Source organism: Planococcus citri, chromosome 5 (assembly GCF_950023065.1).
Source record: "Planococcus citri chromosome 5, ihPlaCitr1.1, whole genome shotgun sequence".
NCBI lineage: Eukaryota > Metazoa > Arthropoda > Insecta > Hemiptera > Pseudococcidae > Planococcus > Planococcus citri.
In genome coordinates, this window is record NC_088681.1 from 70,773,487 (window position 1) to 70,794,684 (window position 21,198).

General features: G+C 34.3%; 1 protein-coding gene and 1 long non-coding RNA gene across 2 annotated transcripts in view; one reads left to right on the forward strand and one right to left on the reverse strand.

Moving 5' to 3' along the window:
- The window catches only part of LOC135849411 (uncharacterized), a 97,168-nt gene that overhangs the window by 6,816 nt on the left and 69,154 nt on the right, over nt 1-21,198 (forward strand). The window contains exon 5 of the long non-coding RNA XR_010559529.1: nt 18,147-18,240. This is a non-coding gene — a long non-coding RNA (uncharacterized LOC135849411). The remainder of the gene's footprint in view (nt 1-18,146; nt 18,241-21,198) is intronic.
- The window catches only part of jeb (jelly belly), a 131,816-nt gene continuing 112,487 nt past the window's right edge, over nt 1,870-21,198 (reverse strand). The window contains exon 3 of the mRNA XM_065369830.1: nt 1,870-19,486. Coding sequence (XP_065225902.1) covers nt 19,427-19,486 — 60 coding nt within the window. The 3' untranslated portion in view covers nt 1,870-19,426. The remainder of the gene's footprint in view (nt 19,487-21,198) is intronic.

The window sequence follows — 21,198 nt, forward strand, 5'->3', positions numbered from 1 at the left end:
TCCCTTTAAACGGGTAAATTGGCTTTTTAGGTAAGTTTAGCACTTTATTTGGGTGGATTTATGATGTAGGAGTGTAGGTATACATTTCATCCACTAAATATTGCTGAAAAAATTTTCAATAAAAATGGACAAAGCGCGTTTTGGAACATTATTTTTTTTTAAATTTTTAGTGAATTGGCTATTTAGGTGAGTTTAACACCGCATTTTGGTAGGTTGATGATGTAGGAATGTGAGTTAATACTTCATCTATCAGGTACCACTGAAAACCCAACTTCGATAAAAATGGACAAAGCGAGTTTTGGAATATCACTCTTCATCTATAATAATAGTGAATATTCCCCCACCTCTTCACATACCATGCTCGAAAAATATCGACGTCGAAATATCAATTCTGCGTATCAATTACTTTTTTTTTTTTCAAAAGACGAATTTTTTCCAACCAAAGTCTTCTTGACACTATCGACTTTAATTTCCCTCTATTTTCGAAAAGGTTTTTCTATTGTCAAAAGATTCATCGTATGAAAATTAGCCAGTTTCTCTTTGTTTTGTTCAAGTTGTCACACGCATAAAAAAAAGAAAAGAAAACGAATACCTCGCTTTTTTTTCCCTTCGTAATTGGGTTCGCTTTACTTTTGTGTGTTTTTCCCCTTTGTTTTTTCTTCACTCGTTGTGTACACCTTCGCGTAGAAAAACAAAAGAAAAATATGAAAAAATGAAGCGACAAAAAAAAAAAATTCAAAATGAAGTCTTCGATATAGGGCGCACAAAAGTTTATGAAAATAAGATTTCTCTTTTTGTAATGTGATTAAATTCTATGTAATGATTAGAATAAAAGTAAAGGGAATTTCTGTCGTTGTTTGGCACAACAGAGAAAAGAAAAAAAAATTGAAAAGTTCAAATCTATTGAAAGTGAAAACCTTGAGGGAGAAATAAATTGAATACAAATATCTCGCGAAATATTTACTTTTGAAGTACGACGAGATAAACGGTTTGAATGGAGGTAAAAGAAGCGGAATGCAATTGAATGCTGCGTGTTTGGACGACGACGAAATTGAATTTTTCGCGTGAAAATGAAATTTATTTCGTTTAGTACTCTCGAATGCTTAAACCATTCGTGAAGTTGTTTAAATTTTGTACAATGAATGATAGTGGTTAATTGCCTTTAAAATTTCTGAGAAAAGGAATAGGTTTGAAGCAATGTTGAATAATATTTAGTACATTGCCAAAATTTTTTGATATTCAAGTTGAGAAGGATCTTCATGTCTTCTTCTACCTTACTTATTCTTTGCAATTTTTGCATCTTCGTATTCTTCGGATTATCACTAAGTAACGTATTTATTATGTTTTTGGACTCGAGTTGGTATTCGCAGGTGTATGATTTATTGTCGATATAAAAATATTCGTAAAAGCGCCATATAAATTCATTAATCAAAAAAAAAAAAAATATATCTTGATAAGTGATCGTTTGACGCGCAAATTCATAACGTACCCAATCCACCTACTACTGCCCGAATGTGTTCGTTTTCGTGCCTTACGTTATAAAATAAGGAGGGTTAGTAATCATTTTTCATCTTATGTAATCTCTTCATGGGAAGTAATCTTGAGAACTCGCGACGTAATCTCGAATTTGTATACGTTTAAAGTATGAAATATCGATATGGATTGGATATACCTATGTGAAAGGTGTATCTTAGCATACGAGAACTCCTGTAAAATATTTCTTGAAAAACTGTGTTGTGCTACCTACTTGATTCATTTTGAATACTAGCGCTTCTCGTTAGGTATCCTTTGTATGTACTTACTTAATACGTATACCTTACTGATCGATGAGAAAACATTGAAAATTTCACCAATTATCCAACACGAATGTTTAAATAACACTGATAAATACCGTTTATTAATTTTTTTTTGTAAATTACAATTTTTTCGATTTTTTTTCTGGTATTTATAATACATAATACAAAGTTGATTTTTTCACATTGAATACACACCTAAAGATTAAAACTTACACTTAATTAAAACTTAAAATCAAATAGAAACAAACAAAATAAAAATAGTAAGTATATTGAAATCTTACTCAAATTATTCGTAAATTTAACTGATATGTAAATGATATGTATCGTTTGATCAGAAGTGATATGTATTGGTAAGTAGGTACATCATTACAATACCTCAAACAGGTATCGCTGTTATTAATTTTTTTTTTCAATGTTAATATTTTATATATCTTATAATTACGCACAAATATTAGAGAATAAACATGGAGAAAATAAAACAAAAAAGGGAAAAAATGAAAAAAACAATGTTTATCAACGAAAAAATGGGGTTAAAAAAAGGATACAGAAGGAAGACAGGTATATTTAAATAGTTATTTGTTGGATTTTTTTTTTTTATTTTTTTTTCTCTCGTTCTCGGATAATACATTATTGTTGGCGTATGCATTTGTACAATTGTATGTACATTGCATTAAAACAAAAAGCAAATTGAAAAATGAAGCTTTTATTCGTGCAATGTGCATACTCGTAGTTAGTTCTATATTTGAAGAAATTTTTTTTTATTTGAGAGCTGGTTTTTATGGTTTAAATATCATAAATTCTTACGTTTCAATATTTTCTGATTAATTTTTGTTGGATTTTTTTTTTCAAAACATGCAATTAAATTGATTAAAATGTTTGAAAAATTTTACGAGATGTTGATTTTACGGTATTTTTTTATCGCAAGGATTACAGCGATTTTTCTAGTTTTTTAAAAAAAAATTTACAACGTGTATGTTAAACACCACCATAACTACTTATTACTATCTACTTGAATGAATGTACAAATTAATTACTCGTATACTACAAAAAACTGGAGCATGCTGTCTTTTGAGTACTTACTTATCATTAGATTAAATGGCAATACAATGTTGTATGAATTGTGTTGGAAGAGGAAGAAGGCGAGGAGTAATAGAATCAATTTGCATGCAATGGTTGTTTCGGGTGCGTTGTGTGAATCATGAAAAATTTATTAAAATGAATTCGAAATGCTGAAACGCGATGATTGTCGATTTAACTTCATAAAGCACAGTTTGAAGTACGAATTGGTGTAATAGGTATGAATTTATCACCTAAATATCTGCTTAAGTGGGTTGTGGTTGGTTTCTAAAAATGCTCGATGTTTTCTTTTCTTTTTTCTTTATTCTGCTCCTAATTTCGTAACCTACGTGAAGTGTTGTAATTTAGTCTCACTACAATATTGTATTCGAAAAGTCAAAAACGAGGCCCTGGACTACCATGGCGCCGAGTTTGGTGAATTTCAGTTAATTTTTTCAAAATTTCAATTTTTTCATTCCCTGAAAAAAATGGAGTACAGGTTTTAGCTCATTTTTTCTGACAAGGTGAGAAAGCAAAATCGCGAAAAATTGACGAAAAATTTTGAAACTTGGCACACGCTTCCAAGAGGACCTCGTAAGCGCCTCCGATTTTTTTCAGACCCCTGGGGTGCTTTAGGTCTCATTGATGGGGGGAGGGGGGTGGACTCAACAATACATATTTTGAAATTTGGGGCTCTAAATCCTGAGTTTGAGGACTGAAAAAAATTAGGCCGCTTTCTGAGGTTCCAGACCACCACCTTACCGAGTTTAGTGTATTTCGGTTCATTTTTTCAAATTTTGATTTTTCATTTTCTGAAAAAAAAAATTGAATAGATTTTCAACTCATTTTTCTGACAAGGTAAAAAATCGAAATCGCGATGTTTCTTCTTCAGTGTAAAATTGTAAGCGCAAAAGCGTCTAGAAAATTTCAATCAATCGCAGCTCTTTCAATGTTACGAAGTTGGGGCTAGTTCTGTATCTGTTTCACTTTGTGATTCTGTGACGTGATAATCTACCTGTAGCATTTAACGAAAACTGCAGCTTTGAGGAATTGAAACAAGTTGTTAGTTACTTCACCCCCTCAATTTCTGGGGATTGCAAACTAGTTTATGTTCATATGTTGGAGGGAGGGTGGGGGCAGTGTGGATTGTAAAATGTGTTTTCGAAAAGTATACGTAGATATTAAGTATCGCTTCCTTAGCGGAATTGGAGAGGGTTTGCCGTCTATGCTGTGCTGACACTGCTGACTTGCTTTATCGTAAAAGCTTGATTAGCTTGATAACATTGTGTACCTTATAGATATTTGTATTTTGTTCGAGTGTTTTAGTGGTTGATGGGGCGCATTCGAGTACCTAAGATAACGAGGCTGAGCCAAATTCGCGGGCTCGTAGTACGTATGTATGTGTTGTCTTCATTGTTGCTGTTGTCACACTCCAGGCAGGTTGAATGATTAAATAAGGAATGGAATATGTAACATGTAACGTACGGTATGAATGAGGAAAAATATTACTACCAAATGTCGTCGACGTATCGATGTCGAATAATTTGCCTAATTTTATACTCGAAGGGATGCGATTGCGAATGTAAGAGTATAACGTTATCAAACACTCGAGCAATGGTGACAAATTTGCGTCTAACGTTAGATTTACGTGTATTAAAGAAGGCGGCATGCAGTTGCGAATGTAGCGAGAGAGGGTTAGCCATTGCCACGAATTAAGTTGATTGTCTATAGAAGAAAGCTTTTCAAAGAGTTTTCCTCGTGGGGCTTTAGAGCTCTGCGAGTGTAATTTTTTTTTCTTGTTGCGTACGCGTGATACGACGAGATATGTATTATGCCATACTTTTTACAGCATCCATCATCGTGGTCGTGGGCGATAATTGTGTGTGCGCGAGTGCCTTTCTGTCTTTAGTATTTGTTTTGATTGTATACGTAGGTATACGCAAGTATAGCTACGACAACGATGATGCAAATTTTGTGTCTTTCGCTCTTTCCTTCGTCGTGTGACCTATTTTTCTCGACCAGGCACTCAGGCAGGTATATGTAAGTAAGTGTAAGTGTACCTCTGTTTCGTGTAATGTCGTTTGGTGGTTGAATCTGCCGCTTTGTCGAACGCATTATGGGCGAGTTTATTTTTATGACCGAGTTTTATGGAAATTTGCTTTCTTTTTTGTTGCCGACGTAAAATATTAGAATGGGGAGCGAGAAGAAGTGCCAAGTTGTTCCGAAGGGAGATTTCGTGAGGATTCGATCGTTGTGTTGTGTCGGAACTGAGGAATCGATGCCGGATAGTCTTTTCGTATTGCATATGTAATGTGCATAATGCGAGGTATCAGTTGTTGTTTATACCGAATCGGTGTATGTATTATTCGAAGGATGAATAGAGATATTTTGGAGAAAAAAAAACTAAGCGTTTGGATAAGCTGCCTAACCGCAGGTGTTCTGTTGGAGCTAAAGGAGGAGCTGACTTATAGTAGCCTGTCTTCGGGACGACGAGTTTGCAAAATTGGTAAAATTTTTCAAAATAAGATTTTCGAATTTTTGAAAAATTATACGAGAAATGTACATTTTTCCATTTTGTATATATTCCTAAAAGGTTCAAAATAGCCTTCAATCAGCAGAGGAAGTGAATAACTTTTCGTCACCGTTCACATACTCCGAGGTCACAGCAGCTATACGCTCAGCCAAAAACCAAAAAGCAGCAGGTGTTGATAAAATGTATGTGGAGCAGATAAAGCATTTTGGGCCAAAAACTGTTACATGAATCCAGGAATTGTACAACACCTGTGTAGAAACATCAAAAATACCTCGATCACGGAGGCAGGCCCATGTCATTGCTATCCAGAAGCCAGGCAAACACCCAAATGACCCTAAAAGTTACTGCCCTATATCGTTACTATGCCACCTGTATAAGATATTTGAGCAAGTGGTCCTAAATCGAGTAGCTGAGCATACTGACAAGAACCTAATCAGTCAGCAGGCAGGTTTCAGACCTGGGAAATCTTGTACTGGACAGGTCCTGAGTTTAACACAGCATATTGAAGATGGTTTTGAATAGCGCAAGGTCACTGGTGTTGTGTTTGTGGACCTCACTGCAGCGTTTGACACAGTGTGTCGTCGGTTACTTTGGTACAAGATTTATGAACTGACCAGGGATTCAAATTTACAGAAATCATAACGACACTGCTTAAAGACCGGAGGTTCTATGTGACTTTAGATGGAAAGAACAGCACTTGGAGAAGGCAAAAGAATGGCTTGACACAGGGAAGTGTCCTGTCACCCATCCTTTTTAATATCTACACCAATGACCAACCAATCGGAGGACCTGCACATCGCTTCCTTTATGCAGACGACTTGGCGCTCACAGCACAGTGTAACACATTTGTAGATGTGGAAGACACTCTGAATCAGGCAATAAAAGAACTCAACAAATACTATAAAGCCAACCATCTCAGGCCAAATACATCCAAGACAGAAACCTGTTGGTTCCACCTGCGAAACTGCGAGGCCAAGAGACAGCTCAACATCCAATGGGGAAATACTGCACTGAATCACAATGACCACCCCAAATATCTAGGAGTGATACTGGATAGATCACTCACCTACAGGCAACACTGTGAAAAAACCAAAATGAAAGTGGCTGCTGGCACAAATCTGATCCGAAAGCTGGTAGGTAGCGGATGGGGAGCTAAACCACAGGTCCTGCGCACATCAGCACTAGCGCTGTGTTACTCAGTTGCAGAATATGCTTGCCCAGCATGGGGACGATCAGCACATGCTAAAAAAGTAAATGTGCCCCTAACTGAAGCCTGCCAATTGGTGATAGGATGCCTCAGACCAACTCCATTCACAGCTCTGCACTGTCTCACTGGGATTACACCACCGGAAGTGCGTAGGGAGGTGGCTGCCAGAGCAGAAAAAACTAAAGCAACACACAACCCCCTACACCCCATGCATGGCTACAACGAATTACCAGAGAGCAGACTAAAATCTTTGATGCAGACAAACTGGACCGGACAATTGATGACGAGGGGATGAAGTTCTTCGAGTATTGGGACAAGAAGGGAATTTAGATATGTACTTAGTAATGCCGACTGGACAAGAGAAAAAAAAATCCACGTATTATTACAGGTTGATTGTGGATGCAGTTGAAATTTCAGCTTTCTTCATCGTCCTCGCCAAGAAAACAATCTTGGAACCCCTGTACAGCAAGTTAGGAAATTAACGAAACCACGATTTAATTTTGCATTTCACGACCGAGTATGCAATCTTTTTCGTACCTGCGGATGCATATTGGTAGAGGTTTATTCCATCTCGAAGATTATTTATCGCGGAATTAAAAGCTCGAAACTACATACAGTATATCGTAAAACAGATTACAAAGGTGTGTTTTAGGTGTTTGTTTTAAAAATACGCGATACCCGAGTTGATTTCTCATTTTAGAGATATTGGAGGTTTAAAGTGACCACCTGACCTACCCCTAATACCTATTATGAAACATGGATTAAATTCGCGAGTGGTTCGCTATAACGTTTTAGCTATTCGATATCGGTTTCGGTACCTACCTACCTACCTATATACCTATTGAGTTAGCGCGTTGGCGTAGATACGTCAAACGATTGAATTATTTACCGACTATGGTCACAGATTAGAGACGCGATAATATGCAGATGTACCTATATTTGAGGTATTTTTATACTCGATGGAAGTACGTAGTACGTACTCGTACAAAATGTGACACGACATTACGAAAAACATCGTTTATGTAGTTTTAATGCTTCTGTTGGTGTAAAGGCGCTAACTACAGTACCATTTATATACGAGTACTTTGGAATGGCGAACAATTGGACGAACTGAAGTACTGACGTACTTAACTCTACGGGTACTTGTTTTTATTCGTCATCTGTTGATATATTCCGTAATCTGCGCACTCGATCGTAATGTTCACGTGAAAATTCCCTAATCCCTCCGGTTCAGCGAGGAAATGCATATAGCCAAACAGTTGAATGAAGTGTGCAGATCTATAGTTAATCGCATCTTTGTACGTGAGAGTAGGTATATTCATACGAATCTAATGCGACCTGATGCTCGAAATCCAACTCGAACTAGTGTTGTGTGTATCTACTCATCGACCCCCCCCCCCTTGAGCATTATTCCACTGCTGGAGACTCGGTTGACACCTTGATGGTGCATTTCATTGAAAAAGTATCGCTTAAGGAGTTCGATTCGAGTTGAAAATTTGGCTCGCGGATTCGAGGCAAAAAGGATGAAATACGTATTGATCTCAGGTGCCGAACGTTGATCAGTGATCAACCCTTTCATCTTGACTTCTGACATCACACGAAGCATTTGGTAAATTGACAATTGACCTATAGTTATTTGGCACCCTTAATCACGATTTGGCACTTTGCTTCATCATTTTCTTCGGAATGATTCTCAGAATTCTTGTGGTTCAAGTTTTTGTTTCTGACCATGGAGTATATCTTAAACTCGAGTATTAAACAATTTTATCACTCGAGTCAATTTTACTATCCTACTTTTTGATTGCAATTTTAATTGCTACGTAAGATTTTTAAACGATCGTCTCGACTGTAAATTTGTTGTAAGCATTGAAAAAGTAACACGTGTCAGTTTCTCAATTTCGACTCAAAAAACTGAAAGGTTGATACGTGTAATGTTTTCAATGTTGGATCATATGAAATGAGGATGGAATTTTATCGTAATAAATTGTGCAGAAAAGCGAGCTATTTTTGAGGAAAATGCTACTTCTTTTACGAAATTGAAAGTCTTCCTCCAACTATGCGATGAAAAAATTCTCCACTCTTCGATTTTGAAACAGCGAGAATTGTTAATCTTTCATTTTTTAAATGTCTTAAATATTGTTTTTTTTTTCTCGAAAAATTCGATTACATGTGGTGCTAAGATTTTTATTTTGACGCTGCTGTTGAATTTTTCAATTTTCAACATGGGTGCAGGTCTTTTTGTGCCCCTAAAGTGGCACCGAAGGAAATTACAAAAAAAAACACACAAAAGATGCCATAAAAATTGAAAAAATGAACAAATGGAGAAAAAATGAAATTTGACAAAAAAAAGGCATTTTTTAGACAGTGAAGGCAAAAAACGATACTTTTGGACTTTTTGGCAAAAAGGCACAAATTTCTTTGCAATTTTGGCAAAAATTACACCATTTGACTATTTTATGAAAAAACATACTTTCTGAGAATTTTGATAGAAGAAAACATTACAACTCTTCGTCAACTCGCCAAAAGTTGACATTTTTCTGACAATTTTGACAAAAAACTGGAATTTTTTGATAATTTTGGCAAAAACGGAACTGTTTGTCAATTTTACTTGAAATTGACACTTTTTGACACTTTTGACTAAAACGGATAAGTAAGTACTTTTTGACAATTATGTCTGAAATAGACACTTCTTGACTATTTTTCCAAAAATTGATGCCTTTTTGTAATTTTTCTCAAAATTGACACTTTTTGACTTGGGCATACGTCTTATTAGGCAAAAAACAAGACTGTTGTTTGACAATTTTGGAACAAGAAGAGAGTTTTTTAAACAGATGAAGCGAAAATCAATTATTTTCGGGTGTGGGGGGGGGAGGGGGAACGTACAAAAAATTATGGACTTACAACTTTCGAGAATTAGCGTGTCCCCAAATAAGAAGTGACAAAAGACGACCTAGGTGTGGAAATAAGTTTTCGAAGTCGCCAATCTGTTTTTTTGCCCTCAAATTTAGAATCTTGGAAGTTAATTTTTTTAATTTCAAAAATTTGGTTGTCCAAAAACACTCACATTTTCATGATTTAAACATTTTTTGAAGCTGGTCTTTATTTGGTGGGAGACTCGCAGTTTAATGTTGAGAGTAAAATCATGTGAAATACGAGCTGTTGAAATCAGCGTTCTCATAACCTAGATTTTCATTTCCGGGTAGGTATATTTTGATTTTCAATGAATTTCCCGTTCTCTTTACTTGGCAATTTGGAATGAAAATGACGACGAGGAGCGGGGGGCCCTAAACCACCCAAGTAATTTGGTATCGGGACCCCAAAATCTCGATTTCAATTTATAAATATTAATTTTCGAGGAATTTATTTTCTTGTTATTCGATTTTTTTTGTCTTCAAGTTAGTGAAATAATTTCTAACTTTTTACTCAACGATCTAGAAAACACGAGGTAAGAATTTATTTCAGCCTACAAAAAATCACATTTCATCCCCCCCTCTTCCGCTGTCCCCTTAAAATGTGTGTTTTTCAAAAGTTTCGAAAGTTTTCATGAGAAGGGATTCTGATATTTTAAAATTTTGAAAGTTGAAAATGAAAATAACGGAATTTGAAAATTTTGTTATTGGAAATTTGATTTGAAAAATCTCTTTTTTCCCCCTCCTCAAAGAATCTTTTGTATGGCTCTTCCTTTTTCATGGTACTCGAAGGCCGAACTTTCAGTTAAAAAGGACTTGTTATGTGCCAAGATTTTTCAAAAAAAAACTTCCTAGAATTAACTAAAAAGGACAAGATGTCTGTTCGTTTGATACCCCTACCTACTTACCTACCTACCTAACTGCATATAAGTGAATCAGAATAAGTAAGCTTCGAAAAAAAGTGAAAATTAAATGTAATGGCTTGGTCTCGTTGTCATTTTCACTAGTTTATTTTTGTGGAACATTATTTTAACGCATGTGAAATTTTTTTCAAGGAGGCTCTTTTCGATTAATTTCTTACTTTTTCCGAATTAATTGAACTGGAAAATTCATACATGAATGCTCAAAAGCTACATGAAGTTGAAAAATTTGGATCGCTTGATTTTAACTAAGGGGGCAATCTCGATCAATACGTTCGAATGTGACGCGTCTTATCTATATTTAAAATTGTTATCTGCGTAAGAAAAGAAGAAGAAAACGACTAAGGTTGATATTTTCTTTCTTCGATTGAAAATATGTAAAAGAAAAAAAGTTACGGCCAAAAATGTGTAAGTATTATTGCGAGCAAACTGCGACGCGTTCGGGGCAAATCAAAAATTACTGGAAAATATTCGATTGGGCGTTTGTAGAAAATTATACGTTTTTTTTTCCTTCTTTTTACTTTGACAAGATGATAATTTTCGCTATACCTTTGGTTAAGGAAAAATATTGGTAAATTTATCGAACTACGTCATTCATGCTGTTTTGACGTTAATGTTACAAAATTTCTACTACAGCGTGGTAGTAATACCTACAGATTCTCTAATAGCCGCAAGTCAATTGTACTGCTTATACGATTAATACGATAAACATCTACTGGTATTTTACTCATACCCATCCTAATAATATAAAATATAGGATGCGTGAAGCATATTATATTTTTCAAAAATAAAAAAATAAAAGTATTTCGTGCTACACATTCCACAACATGAAAAACAAAAACAAAACCAAAAAAAAAATAGGAAAGAAACAGAAAAAACTACTAGAAAAAAAAATTGAGAAAAACAAACAAAATCAACGACAACAGCAACATGATCATCACTAACGACTGGGAAAAAATAAACCGAACAGAAAAAAAAATCGGAAAACTAAAAAGAAGGCAGAAGTTAGACAAAATTGCTTTATTCGTAAAAGTAATATGAACAACAAAAACATAAAACGTTGACCGTTTAAATAATACAATACAAAGAGGAACAAGAACACACTTTGTGCTTATGTTATAAAAAAAGTAGCGTGCGAGAAACATTATGTAACACAGTAATACCGTTTAAAAGTGGTTCTTCCATGTACCAAGAGGGTAAATTGAAATAACTATACGTTTACGTATACTGCAGAGTGTATGTGTAGACTATTGTATGTACCTTTACTACAATTTACATGCATGCAGATGTATATTGTAGTATATTATGAAACGAGTACCTTTACCATACGATTATAAAGCTGTCTACCAAATTTATATACTTTGACGTATTTTTTGTGCAATATTTCGGATTTGCTCTTTTCTTTGATATGTACAAGTGTATACGAGGTGACCTTTTTTCTCACCTTTTTTCAAAAGCTTCGAGAAATGAGTTCATTTGTCGATAAAAGTGTTATTTCACGCGCACAAGTGCGGCTACAAAAGCTTACACTTAGGATAACACGGTCGTGGAAAATTATATTTTACGAGTGCTTTAATTTCGGTGTATTTTAGCGACGACGAAGCTCGTCGATTGCTCCTGCTCGTTGGCTCTCAATTTGTAATGTTTTCCAAAGCGTTGGTCATCGCTAATCTTGAAAATGTTTTCGAACAAAACCTGCAGCGGTCTCTCTTCATTGCTTGAAAACGCGCAAAGGCAATTTTTTCGACATTTTTCACCAAAAGTTACGTTTTTACTCGTAGGTGGGTATTTTTGTCATCTTCAAAATAGTTTCGCTGCTCGATCGAATAAAATATCCGAAAAGAAAGCTGTTCTGTATAGTAAATTAATTTTTATTCGCTGCGCAGTATACGCTTTGAGCTATGGTATAGGGTTGATACCTACTTTGGTATAAATAAGATCCACTTTTAAACGAGGATAAAATCAAATAAAAAATTAAATCATAAAAATAAGCTCTTATATTGTTACATAGGATATTACCATTTTGAAACGTTGTCTCGTCTCAGTTTTTAAGCGTTATAATATTAGAAAATCGGGGTACAGATTGGTAGACGTAGATCTTATATACGTGGGTACTTTGTTGTTGGAGTTTTTCTCCTTTTTTTTTTTTTTTTTTTTTTTTTTTGTATTTTATTCTTCAAAAAAAGGGGGATGAAAAAGAAAGGAAGGGGTTTATTTTTCGTCTCGAGAATGCCAATGATATTCATGCGCGTTATTACGATTCGTTCATTTTTTTTTTTTCAACTTACGAAGTAGAAAAACAGGGAGAAGGAGAGAAAAAAATAGAGGAAGAAAGAAAAAAATGAATTAAGCAAGCAAATAACAACAGTACGGTAAAAAAAGGATGCGGTATCGCTGATATAACGTATAAAACAACAAAATAAATAATGGAAAATAGAGAAGAAATTTCTAAAATTATTCTTAATATTTAAAATTAGGCCTTATTCTAAAAAAAAAAGAAAAAAAACAAAAAATAATTATAATAAATAAAATAATAATCATTATCATTATTATAAATATTTTATATGTTCAAATAACTAAAAGGAAAAAAATCAGTCAGGTTTTCATCATGTACCATGTTGATATTAAATTCAAATTTAGTACCTATGCTAAATTCATGTTGTGCGGGTGCTTCGTTCGCGTATATTTTGATTCTCTTGATTTTGATTTTCACGTTATAAAAAGAGAGAGAAAGGTAGAAAATGGAGCGATTCGAATGAAATACGTTCGAGCGAATTTTCATCGAATAAATTGCGAAGAGTTCTACGCAGACTTACTTATGTATCCGGAAAAAGGAATCAGCCAGGTTTGGAATTATAGGGGAGCTCGAAATCGCTCATTTTTTTTTGTAGGTTTCTCACATTATGAAAAAAGGGATACCACACTCTTCAGCGGGTGAACTTTTCATCGTAATGCCCTATTTTGGGGTTCCATTGCTCGAAATTGACGCATCTTGGAGAAAATCTCTTCGCAACGTTTCAAAGACGATTGAGATTAATTTCAAAATTTCTTGCCAGAAATTTCAAAAGTTTAAATTTGAGTTTTTTTCTCTAAAAGCTCAACTTTCAAACACTTGCTGAATTACGGAGTAATGACTCGAATTTTGAAAAAATTTCAGGCAGCATACATTTTTATGATACTTACAAACTCGATTAACACCGGGGGGGGGGGGGGGAGTCAAGGCTCACAATATTTTGGTCACAATGTAAAATATGTTTTGTGTGACAATTGTGACATATTGTTTTATACGTTTTTGAGAGCGTTAAATACGAATATGAGCTAATTTTTTTGTTAGACCTTACGCTCCCCCCCCCCACGCAGCCACTCATTGGTCCAACAGCTTTCCTTAAAATCGAAAAAATCGTGAGACACGCGGTTTATTATGTTTTTTTTGGGAGGGGAAGGGGGGGGAGTCCGAATCAAAAAAATAGTTTTTATTCGTGTGCAATGTTCCCAAAAACCAAATAAACTATATTGTACTATTAGATTTTTTTCAAAGGAGGAGTCCCGATAAGGCCATTTTTTGGCCCCACGACAGATATCGACTGGACCACTCTTAAAATATTGTAATAAATATCCAAAATACGAATCGGTGGTTGGTTAACCCAAAATGACCATTTTTTGGGCTCCAGGGGTTCCCAAAGCTGTGATTACAAAAAGAATTTTAGGAACCACTGAGTATTATTTTCAAAAACTTTTTTAGCGTAAAATATCTGTTTGAACTTGATAAACGTTTTCGGGGTGATTTTCCTATTTTCGACCCTCGTGGGCAGAAATTGGGGGGTTTTGATTTTTGGAAAATTTTGGAACCACCATTTTGAACCTACCCCTTTGAGCCCCCGTAAAAAGCTTTTTACAGTTTATTAGTATCTGAAAGACATTCATCCTACCAAATTTTGAGCTCAATATAATTTTCCGCTGGTACCCAAAAATCCAGTTTTACATTTTTTCGCAATTTCGAAATTTTGGGAACCCCTGGAAAACTAGAAACCTTCGATTTGCGCCAAACGTAACGTTTTGAGGTATATATGTTCAATTATCTTGATGAAAACGTTTAATTAAGCTACCTGTATATTCGTAATTTTGAACCCTTTTTTTAGAGCCCCCCATTTTAGGCACCCCTAAAAAAGGTGTAAAAGCAAATTTTTTCAAATGAATGGAAGAATTTACATTTTGAACCACACTGGCAAGTGCTCGATAATTTTTCATTTGATTTTTCCTGTAACTTTCAAAATTAAGCTTTTTTGGGCCAAATTCTGAGATTTTACTTCGTTGAAATCGTAAAAACGTGATTTTGGCGTTTTTTTAATGAGTAAAATCTCTTTGAGTGATTTTAAGCGATCAAACGAACCACGCGACTTCTTATTGGAAATCAAGAAGGGTTGGTGGTAAAAAATAGAAGCATTTGATGCTTTTTCTTAAATTATTTTTTTCCTAAACGTGTTGCTCTTTTCACTTAACGTTAGGTCATTTCAAAAGGAGTTGGGTAAAAAATTGAGTACATACTAACAGTGACCGACTGATTGATTGGTTGCTTGATTGATTGATAATAAAAAGCAACGATTTCTCACGCTCGAGAATGAGATCTATTACGGTGGAAATACCCGAAATTCTAAAATGAAGAGTGATATTCCAAAACTCGCTTTGTCCATTTTTATCGAAGTTGGGTTTTCAGCAGTACCTGGTAGATGAAGTATTAACTCACATTCCTACATCATCAACCTACCAAAATGCGGTGTTAAACTCACCTAAATAGCCAATTCACTAAAAATTTAAAAAAAAATAATGTTCCAAAACGCGCTTTGTCCATTTTTATTGAAATTTTTTTCAGCAGTATCTAGTAGATGAAGTGTATACTTACACTCCTACCTCATAAATCCACCCAAATAAAGTGTTAAAATCGCCTAAAAAGCCAATTTACCCGTTTAAAGGGAAACTGTTTTTCCTCTTTCCTGAAAAGTTGTGAAAATGGACAAAGCGAGTTTTGGAATATCACTCTTCAAATGTACCTCAAGTAATTGTTTGAGGAGTGAATTTAGAAATTGAGATGGTTGATATACTACCTATCTACATGATAAAAATAAATTTGATTTTCCCTTCGCATTTTATCGTTTGAAAAGTTCCTTATTTCATTTTTTTTTTAAATTCTGCTTCGGCGCTGCTGATTGTGGGGAAAACACGATGGTTTGGCCTTGTGTAATTTTTATTATTTGCCATGATAAAAGAATGTAATTGTTTTAAGGCGAACATGTCGAGCATACGAGAGTTGATGGACTAAGGGTACATTAGTATTGGCCTACCTAACTCGATATGATTGTATGTGTCATACTAGTAGTATTTTATACGTACGTCTACTATGTACATACGAATAGCTATACAATTTGAAAAACGTTTGAAAATAATGAGGTCATTGTGACTTCAGCTTCACTCAAATTATTTTTTTTTGTTTTTATTTATTTTTTTTGTTGGCGACGTTCGTTTGTCGTTTAAAGCCTAATTACATTTCATACGACTGTAATTTTATTGTGGGGCGTTCTGACCGTTGATTCGAAGCGTGTTTTCATCCAAAACAACGTCAAATTTATTTAATTACTAAATAGTCACGTTGCTATTGCCTCAGATAAAATTAGATGTTATCTATCGAGCCGTCTATAACTTCTACCACTCTAGGTGTAGGTATACCTTTAGGTTTCAACATATTTTCAGATTATTTGTACCGAAATATTGATTCATTTGTTGTTAATGTAGGTATTGGAACTATTTTCTCGTAAGGATTTCTAAAACTTGCCTATTCTGTTTTTGGAATATGGTCTAGTGGCGCCTTGTCCCTCACGATGATTGATGAATGTGACGATTTTCACCTATAAATGTAGGCTACGAGTGCTGATAGAACATTGTGCGCATGCCTAAATTTTATCGAGATGTTTACGACGAAATAGTATATAGTCCTTATTATTTTGTTTATAAATAATATCGCTGATGGCTCTATCTTGAATTCGATTTAAAAATTTAAAATGAGAAAGAAAATTTGGGAATCTTACGAAAATTGAAAATTTGCACTGATTAAACATGGAGTTGAATCAGAAAAGCATTTTACGAGAACAAGACCAATAAACACGAGTATTTATGTACTCGTATCTTATTTTATTTTACGTTTTAAAAAGTCAAACTTTTCATAAAAATCGTCTTTCGAGATAAACTTTTTTCATTTAAAATTGGTTAGGTACCTATATTAGTGAAGCAGTAAAAAAAAAAGGGACCGCGGTGGCAAAAGTAATTTGTGTAAAATTTACCCACTTGAAAAAAAAACCGAATATCTGATTGGATGTAGTTCTGCCAGCGGCGAAATTAAAAAAAAAGATGATAACGATAGAAAGTTTTTTTTGTTGGTTTTTTTATTTTAAAGAGCCATTTTTAATTTTCTTTCAAAATTACGCGCGTTGGCGCGAAAAATATCACCTCTTCGAGACGTAACAGGCAATTCGAGATAATAATGAAAAACTCGTTACGATATCATCAGCTTTTTACAACGATGTTGGACGTTAATAAGAAAACATTAAATTGTCGTCGAATGTACGAAAAACTTTTTCGAAAAGTAAATAGAGAATTAGCCCGAGTACGTAATGGACACGTACATGTGTTATGGTGATACTTTTATACGTGTGCTGGATAGGTTTAGGTTTTGGTATAGGTACCAGCTAACCAGCTATTAGCTGAAAAATTCGAAGCAAAGTAAAACGTAACTTTGGGTGGTAAAATTTAATTCCTAATTTCGCGAAGTGATGATAAACTTTTACAAAGTTTTTTCTTTTTTTTTTTCAACATTCAACAGTTTTTTGTGTGGGATTTTTGACGTATTTTAACCACCAACTGGCATAATATAGTTATGGTTCGATTCGACTTATTTTCATTATCTTTCGTGAAAGTGTTTGGGATGAGATTTTTCTGTCACGCGGATTCTTGTGAAATGTAAAGGTGCCATTTTTCCATGCTTTTTGAAGACATTTCAAAATGGGGAGGGGGGGATCAAAAATAGTTCTGGACTGCTGAAGGTTCCAGAATAATCGGACATGGTAAAATTCAACTCGAGGGAGTTGATACTTTTTAATTTCGGGACTAATTTCCACCATTTTACGGAAATAATGCCAGATTTTTAAACAAAGCATCGCTTAAATTGCTCAATTTTGAATTTTCTGTATCAATTTTTTTCCCAAAAAGTTGCCTAAAAGTCTCGCTTTGTTGTCAAAATAACTTGAATGCTCATTTTTCTCGTTTTTAAAATCAATTTTCTTAATATTTTTTAAAATAGTGTCCCCTGAATATTTGCTGTATCTCGAGCCTCTGAAATGTTAACCATATGCAACCACTCCAACGTATAATGAAATTATAGTTGCATAAGTACTCCTCTCATGAAAGAATTAGACATTCGCGTTTTTAGTGTACTTATACTTAATGAAATGAATTAATAAATTATTAATTCTTTATAAAATTACCCACCCTTGATGTGGCAAGTTGTGAAATAGATTGTTTGAATCATTTTTTTTTTTTTCAAAATAAACTAGAGAACTGAATTACCTACTATCTTAAAAATTGATTTAAGTATTTTTATTACCTAATACCTATGTAACTTGAAAGTTTGAATATTGCGAGTAGCATTAATTGATTTTTTTTCTTATTTCATTGCAGATGAATATTGGAATTTTTTCTACGAAAGTTTTCGTCAACGAATTTCTGGTTTCTTTGGTCATTTTGATATCAACACTCGAATACATCGCCTTCAGTAAGTATTTCCTTTTGAACTTTTTAAAAATATACTCGTATAGCTTTGAAACATATTTATGAGGGGGTCGATCCGATTTCAGCGTCTATTTAATAATGAAATACGTAACAAAAATTACCCTCGATTCAAAGCGTCAGTCATATTCGCTAGTTCGGTATTTTTGATTCATTTTTATGGCACCGTATCGATCATTTTAGCGAGTTAATTTCACATACCTACTACGAATAATAGGTAAAAACGAGCTGCGACAAACGTCGTCGTCGCTCGTCATACTCGTACTCCCAACCTGCTCCTATAAAAACGTATAAGTTGAAAAATAAATTTGAAAAAAAAAAAAAAACATGCAAAGGTCATTTGTTTTTCCATTCGAGTATAGCCCTTTGATGGATTACAACCGAGCAAACAAAATAGCTTATCATTAAAATCCACATTTGGTAAAATTGCCGAAAAATCGCCTGTCTCGTTGCGAAATTGATGATTCTTCGGTATAGTTTTTTTTTCTCCTTTCACTCTCTTTTTGTACGTCTTTTTCCTCCTAATATTTATATATATTACGTACTATATGAACACTGTTTTACGCCTTAATATTCAAGAACCCGCCTGAAAATGTCTCGATAATGAACGCGTTTTTTTTTTCTTCATTTCAACGGCTACGCGACCGTATGAAAATTTGAATTTAATAAGCGATCACTTAAATTTCTAAACGATTGCTTTGCTTACGGGGAGAAGTTAATTAGAACTATCGTTTGTTTTAAAAATCGTCTAAATTAATAATAACGGTAATAACACTACTTTATAAAAAAAAAATATTAGGTAACAAAAAACAAAACCAAAAATTAAAAAAAAATGGGGAAAAAGAAAGAATGAGAAAGAACACTAAAACAAACAAAAATTTGTCAGGAATAGAAATCAATGTTTTTGGTTTCGAGTGAGCAGAAACAATTCATTGGCATTCTGTTGAATTAAAAAAACAAAAAAAAATGAAGTTAAAAAAATGTTATGATCGATTATGAAAACAAACAAAAAAAAAAAAAAAAAAGATTAAAATTGTTACACAAATAAAATATTTTCCTCATTTAAAAATATATATGCATTTCACTAATAACTATTTAACCTTTAACGTACTATTTATCTGGACATGGTAACATGATGTGTATAATATTCCTTTTGGATGTATCATTCTGCGTTAACGTCCTCGAGCCCATCGTAATAATGCATCCGCTAACACATCTAAATGCGCTTTTGTCTGAAACATAAAATCATACATTTTTTGGGTGTTAATTTACGTGTATATTAAGTAGAATTGGCTAAGCTTCGAGTCTTTAAACTGTCAAGGGTCTGAGGTGTTGAGATTTGAAATTTTTGTTGCAAAGATCAAAGATTCGTGTTTTTTCTTTCAATTTAAAACTCGCAATATGTTTTGGAATATGGTACTATTGTGTAGCGGTATGTTTTTCGCTAAAACCCAGCGTGTGTATATTTTCACGGGCAAACGGTGCATTTTTCATTCTCCTTCGCTTGCCTACGAATAGGTAATTTTTCTTCGCTAGAAACGTCGTCGTCGCTGAACATTGAAATTAGAATCTTGAAAACCATTAGACGTTTTCTCATTTACTAACAGAAGAGGAGGAACCTTGGGTTTCGTAAAGTTGTAAAGTTTATTTACGATACAAGAGAATACCTACACCCTAAATAGGTATGTATAGTAGACAACTTTCAAGTTGAGTCAAAAATTTGAAAAAAAACGTCCAAATTTTTCCAAGAATTCTCGACATTCCGACAATTATTGAGAGTTTTTCGACTTATGAAAAATTTAAGTACAGCTTTCAGCGAATTTTTGGATTTTTTCGTTTCTTGCTTACAGTTTTTTTTTCTTTTTCAAAAAGCTTGCCTGATTGTAGGAGGGAAATTCAGTTTCATTTCAAGAATTTGTTAACTATAGTAGGTACTTATTATTTAAGCCATCCAATCGCGATTAGGGTATCCGAATCTTGATACGAACAGAGAAGAGCCTTGAATGCCCAGCAAATAATTTTGAAAATGAAAATTTCATGTGTTTTTTTGAATATTTTTGCTTCGCTTTGACTTCTTATTGGACTACAAAAACCAATTAATACCCGAAAAACGAACCCCAGAGAATTATTATTTCCTCATCACAAAGTCGAAAATTCAAAACAAAACACCAAGTTTAGATTGAAACAGATTTTTTAAAAATAGAAAAAATTTGAAAATCAAACTTGCAACTACTTTAATTGAACAGGGGTCATATAACAGAGTGTCTATGGTACTGGTAGTAAAAGTAGTAAAAGTAGTGAAAAGGTAGTTGATATTGAAAGTCTGTATTGTACAACACCTGTGTAGAAACATCAAAAATACATCGATCATGGAGGCAGGCCCATGTCATTGCTATCCAGAAGCCAGGAAAACACCCAAATGACCCTAACAGTTACCGCCCTATATTGTTACTATGTCACCTGTACTATAAGATATTTGAGCGAGTGGTCCTAAATCGAGTAGCTGAGCATATTGACAAGAACCTAATCAGTCAGCAGGCAGGTTTCAGACCTGAGAAATCTTGTATGGGTCAGGTCCTGAGTTTAACACAGCACATTGAGAATGGTTTTAAACAGCGCAAGGTTACTGGTGATCTGTTTGTGGACCTCACTGCAGCATTTGCACAGTGTGTCATCAGTTACTTCGGTACAAGATTTATGAACTGACCAGGCACTACAAATTTATAGAAATCATCACGACACTAACTTAAAGACTGGAGGTTCATATGTGACTTCAGATGGAAAGAACAGCACTTGGAGAAGGCAAAAGAATGGCTTGCCACAGGGAAGTGTCCTATCACCCATACTTTTTAATATCTACACGAATGACCAACCAATTGGAGGACCTGCATGTCGCTTCCTTTATGCAGACGACTTGGCGCTCACAGCACAGTGTGACACATTT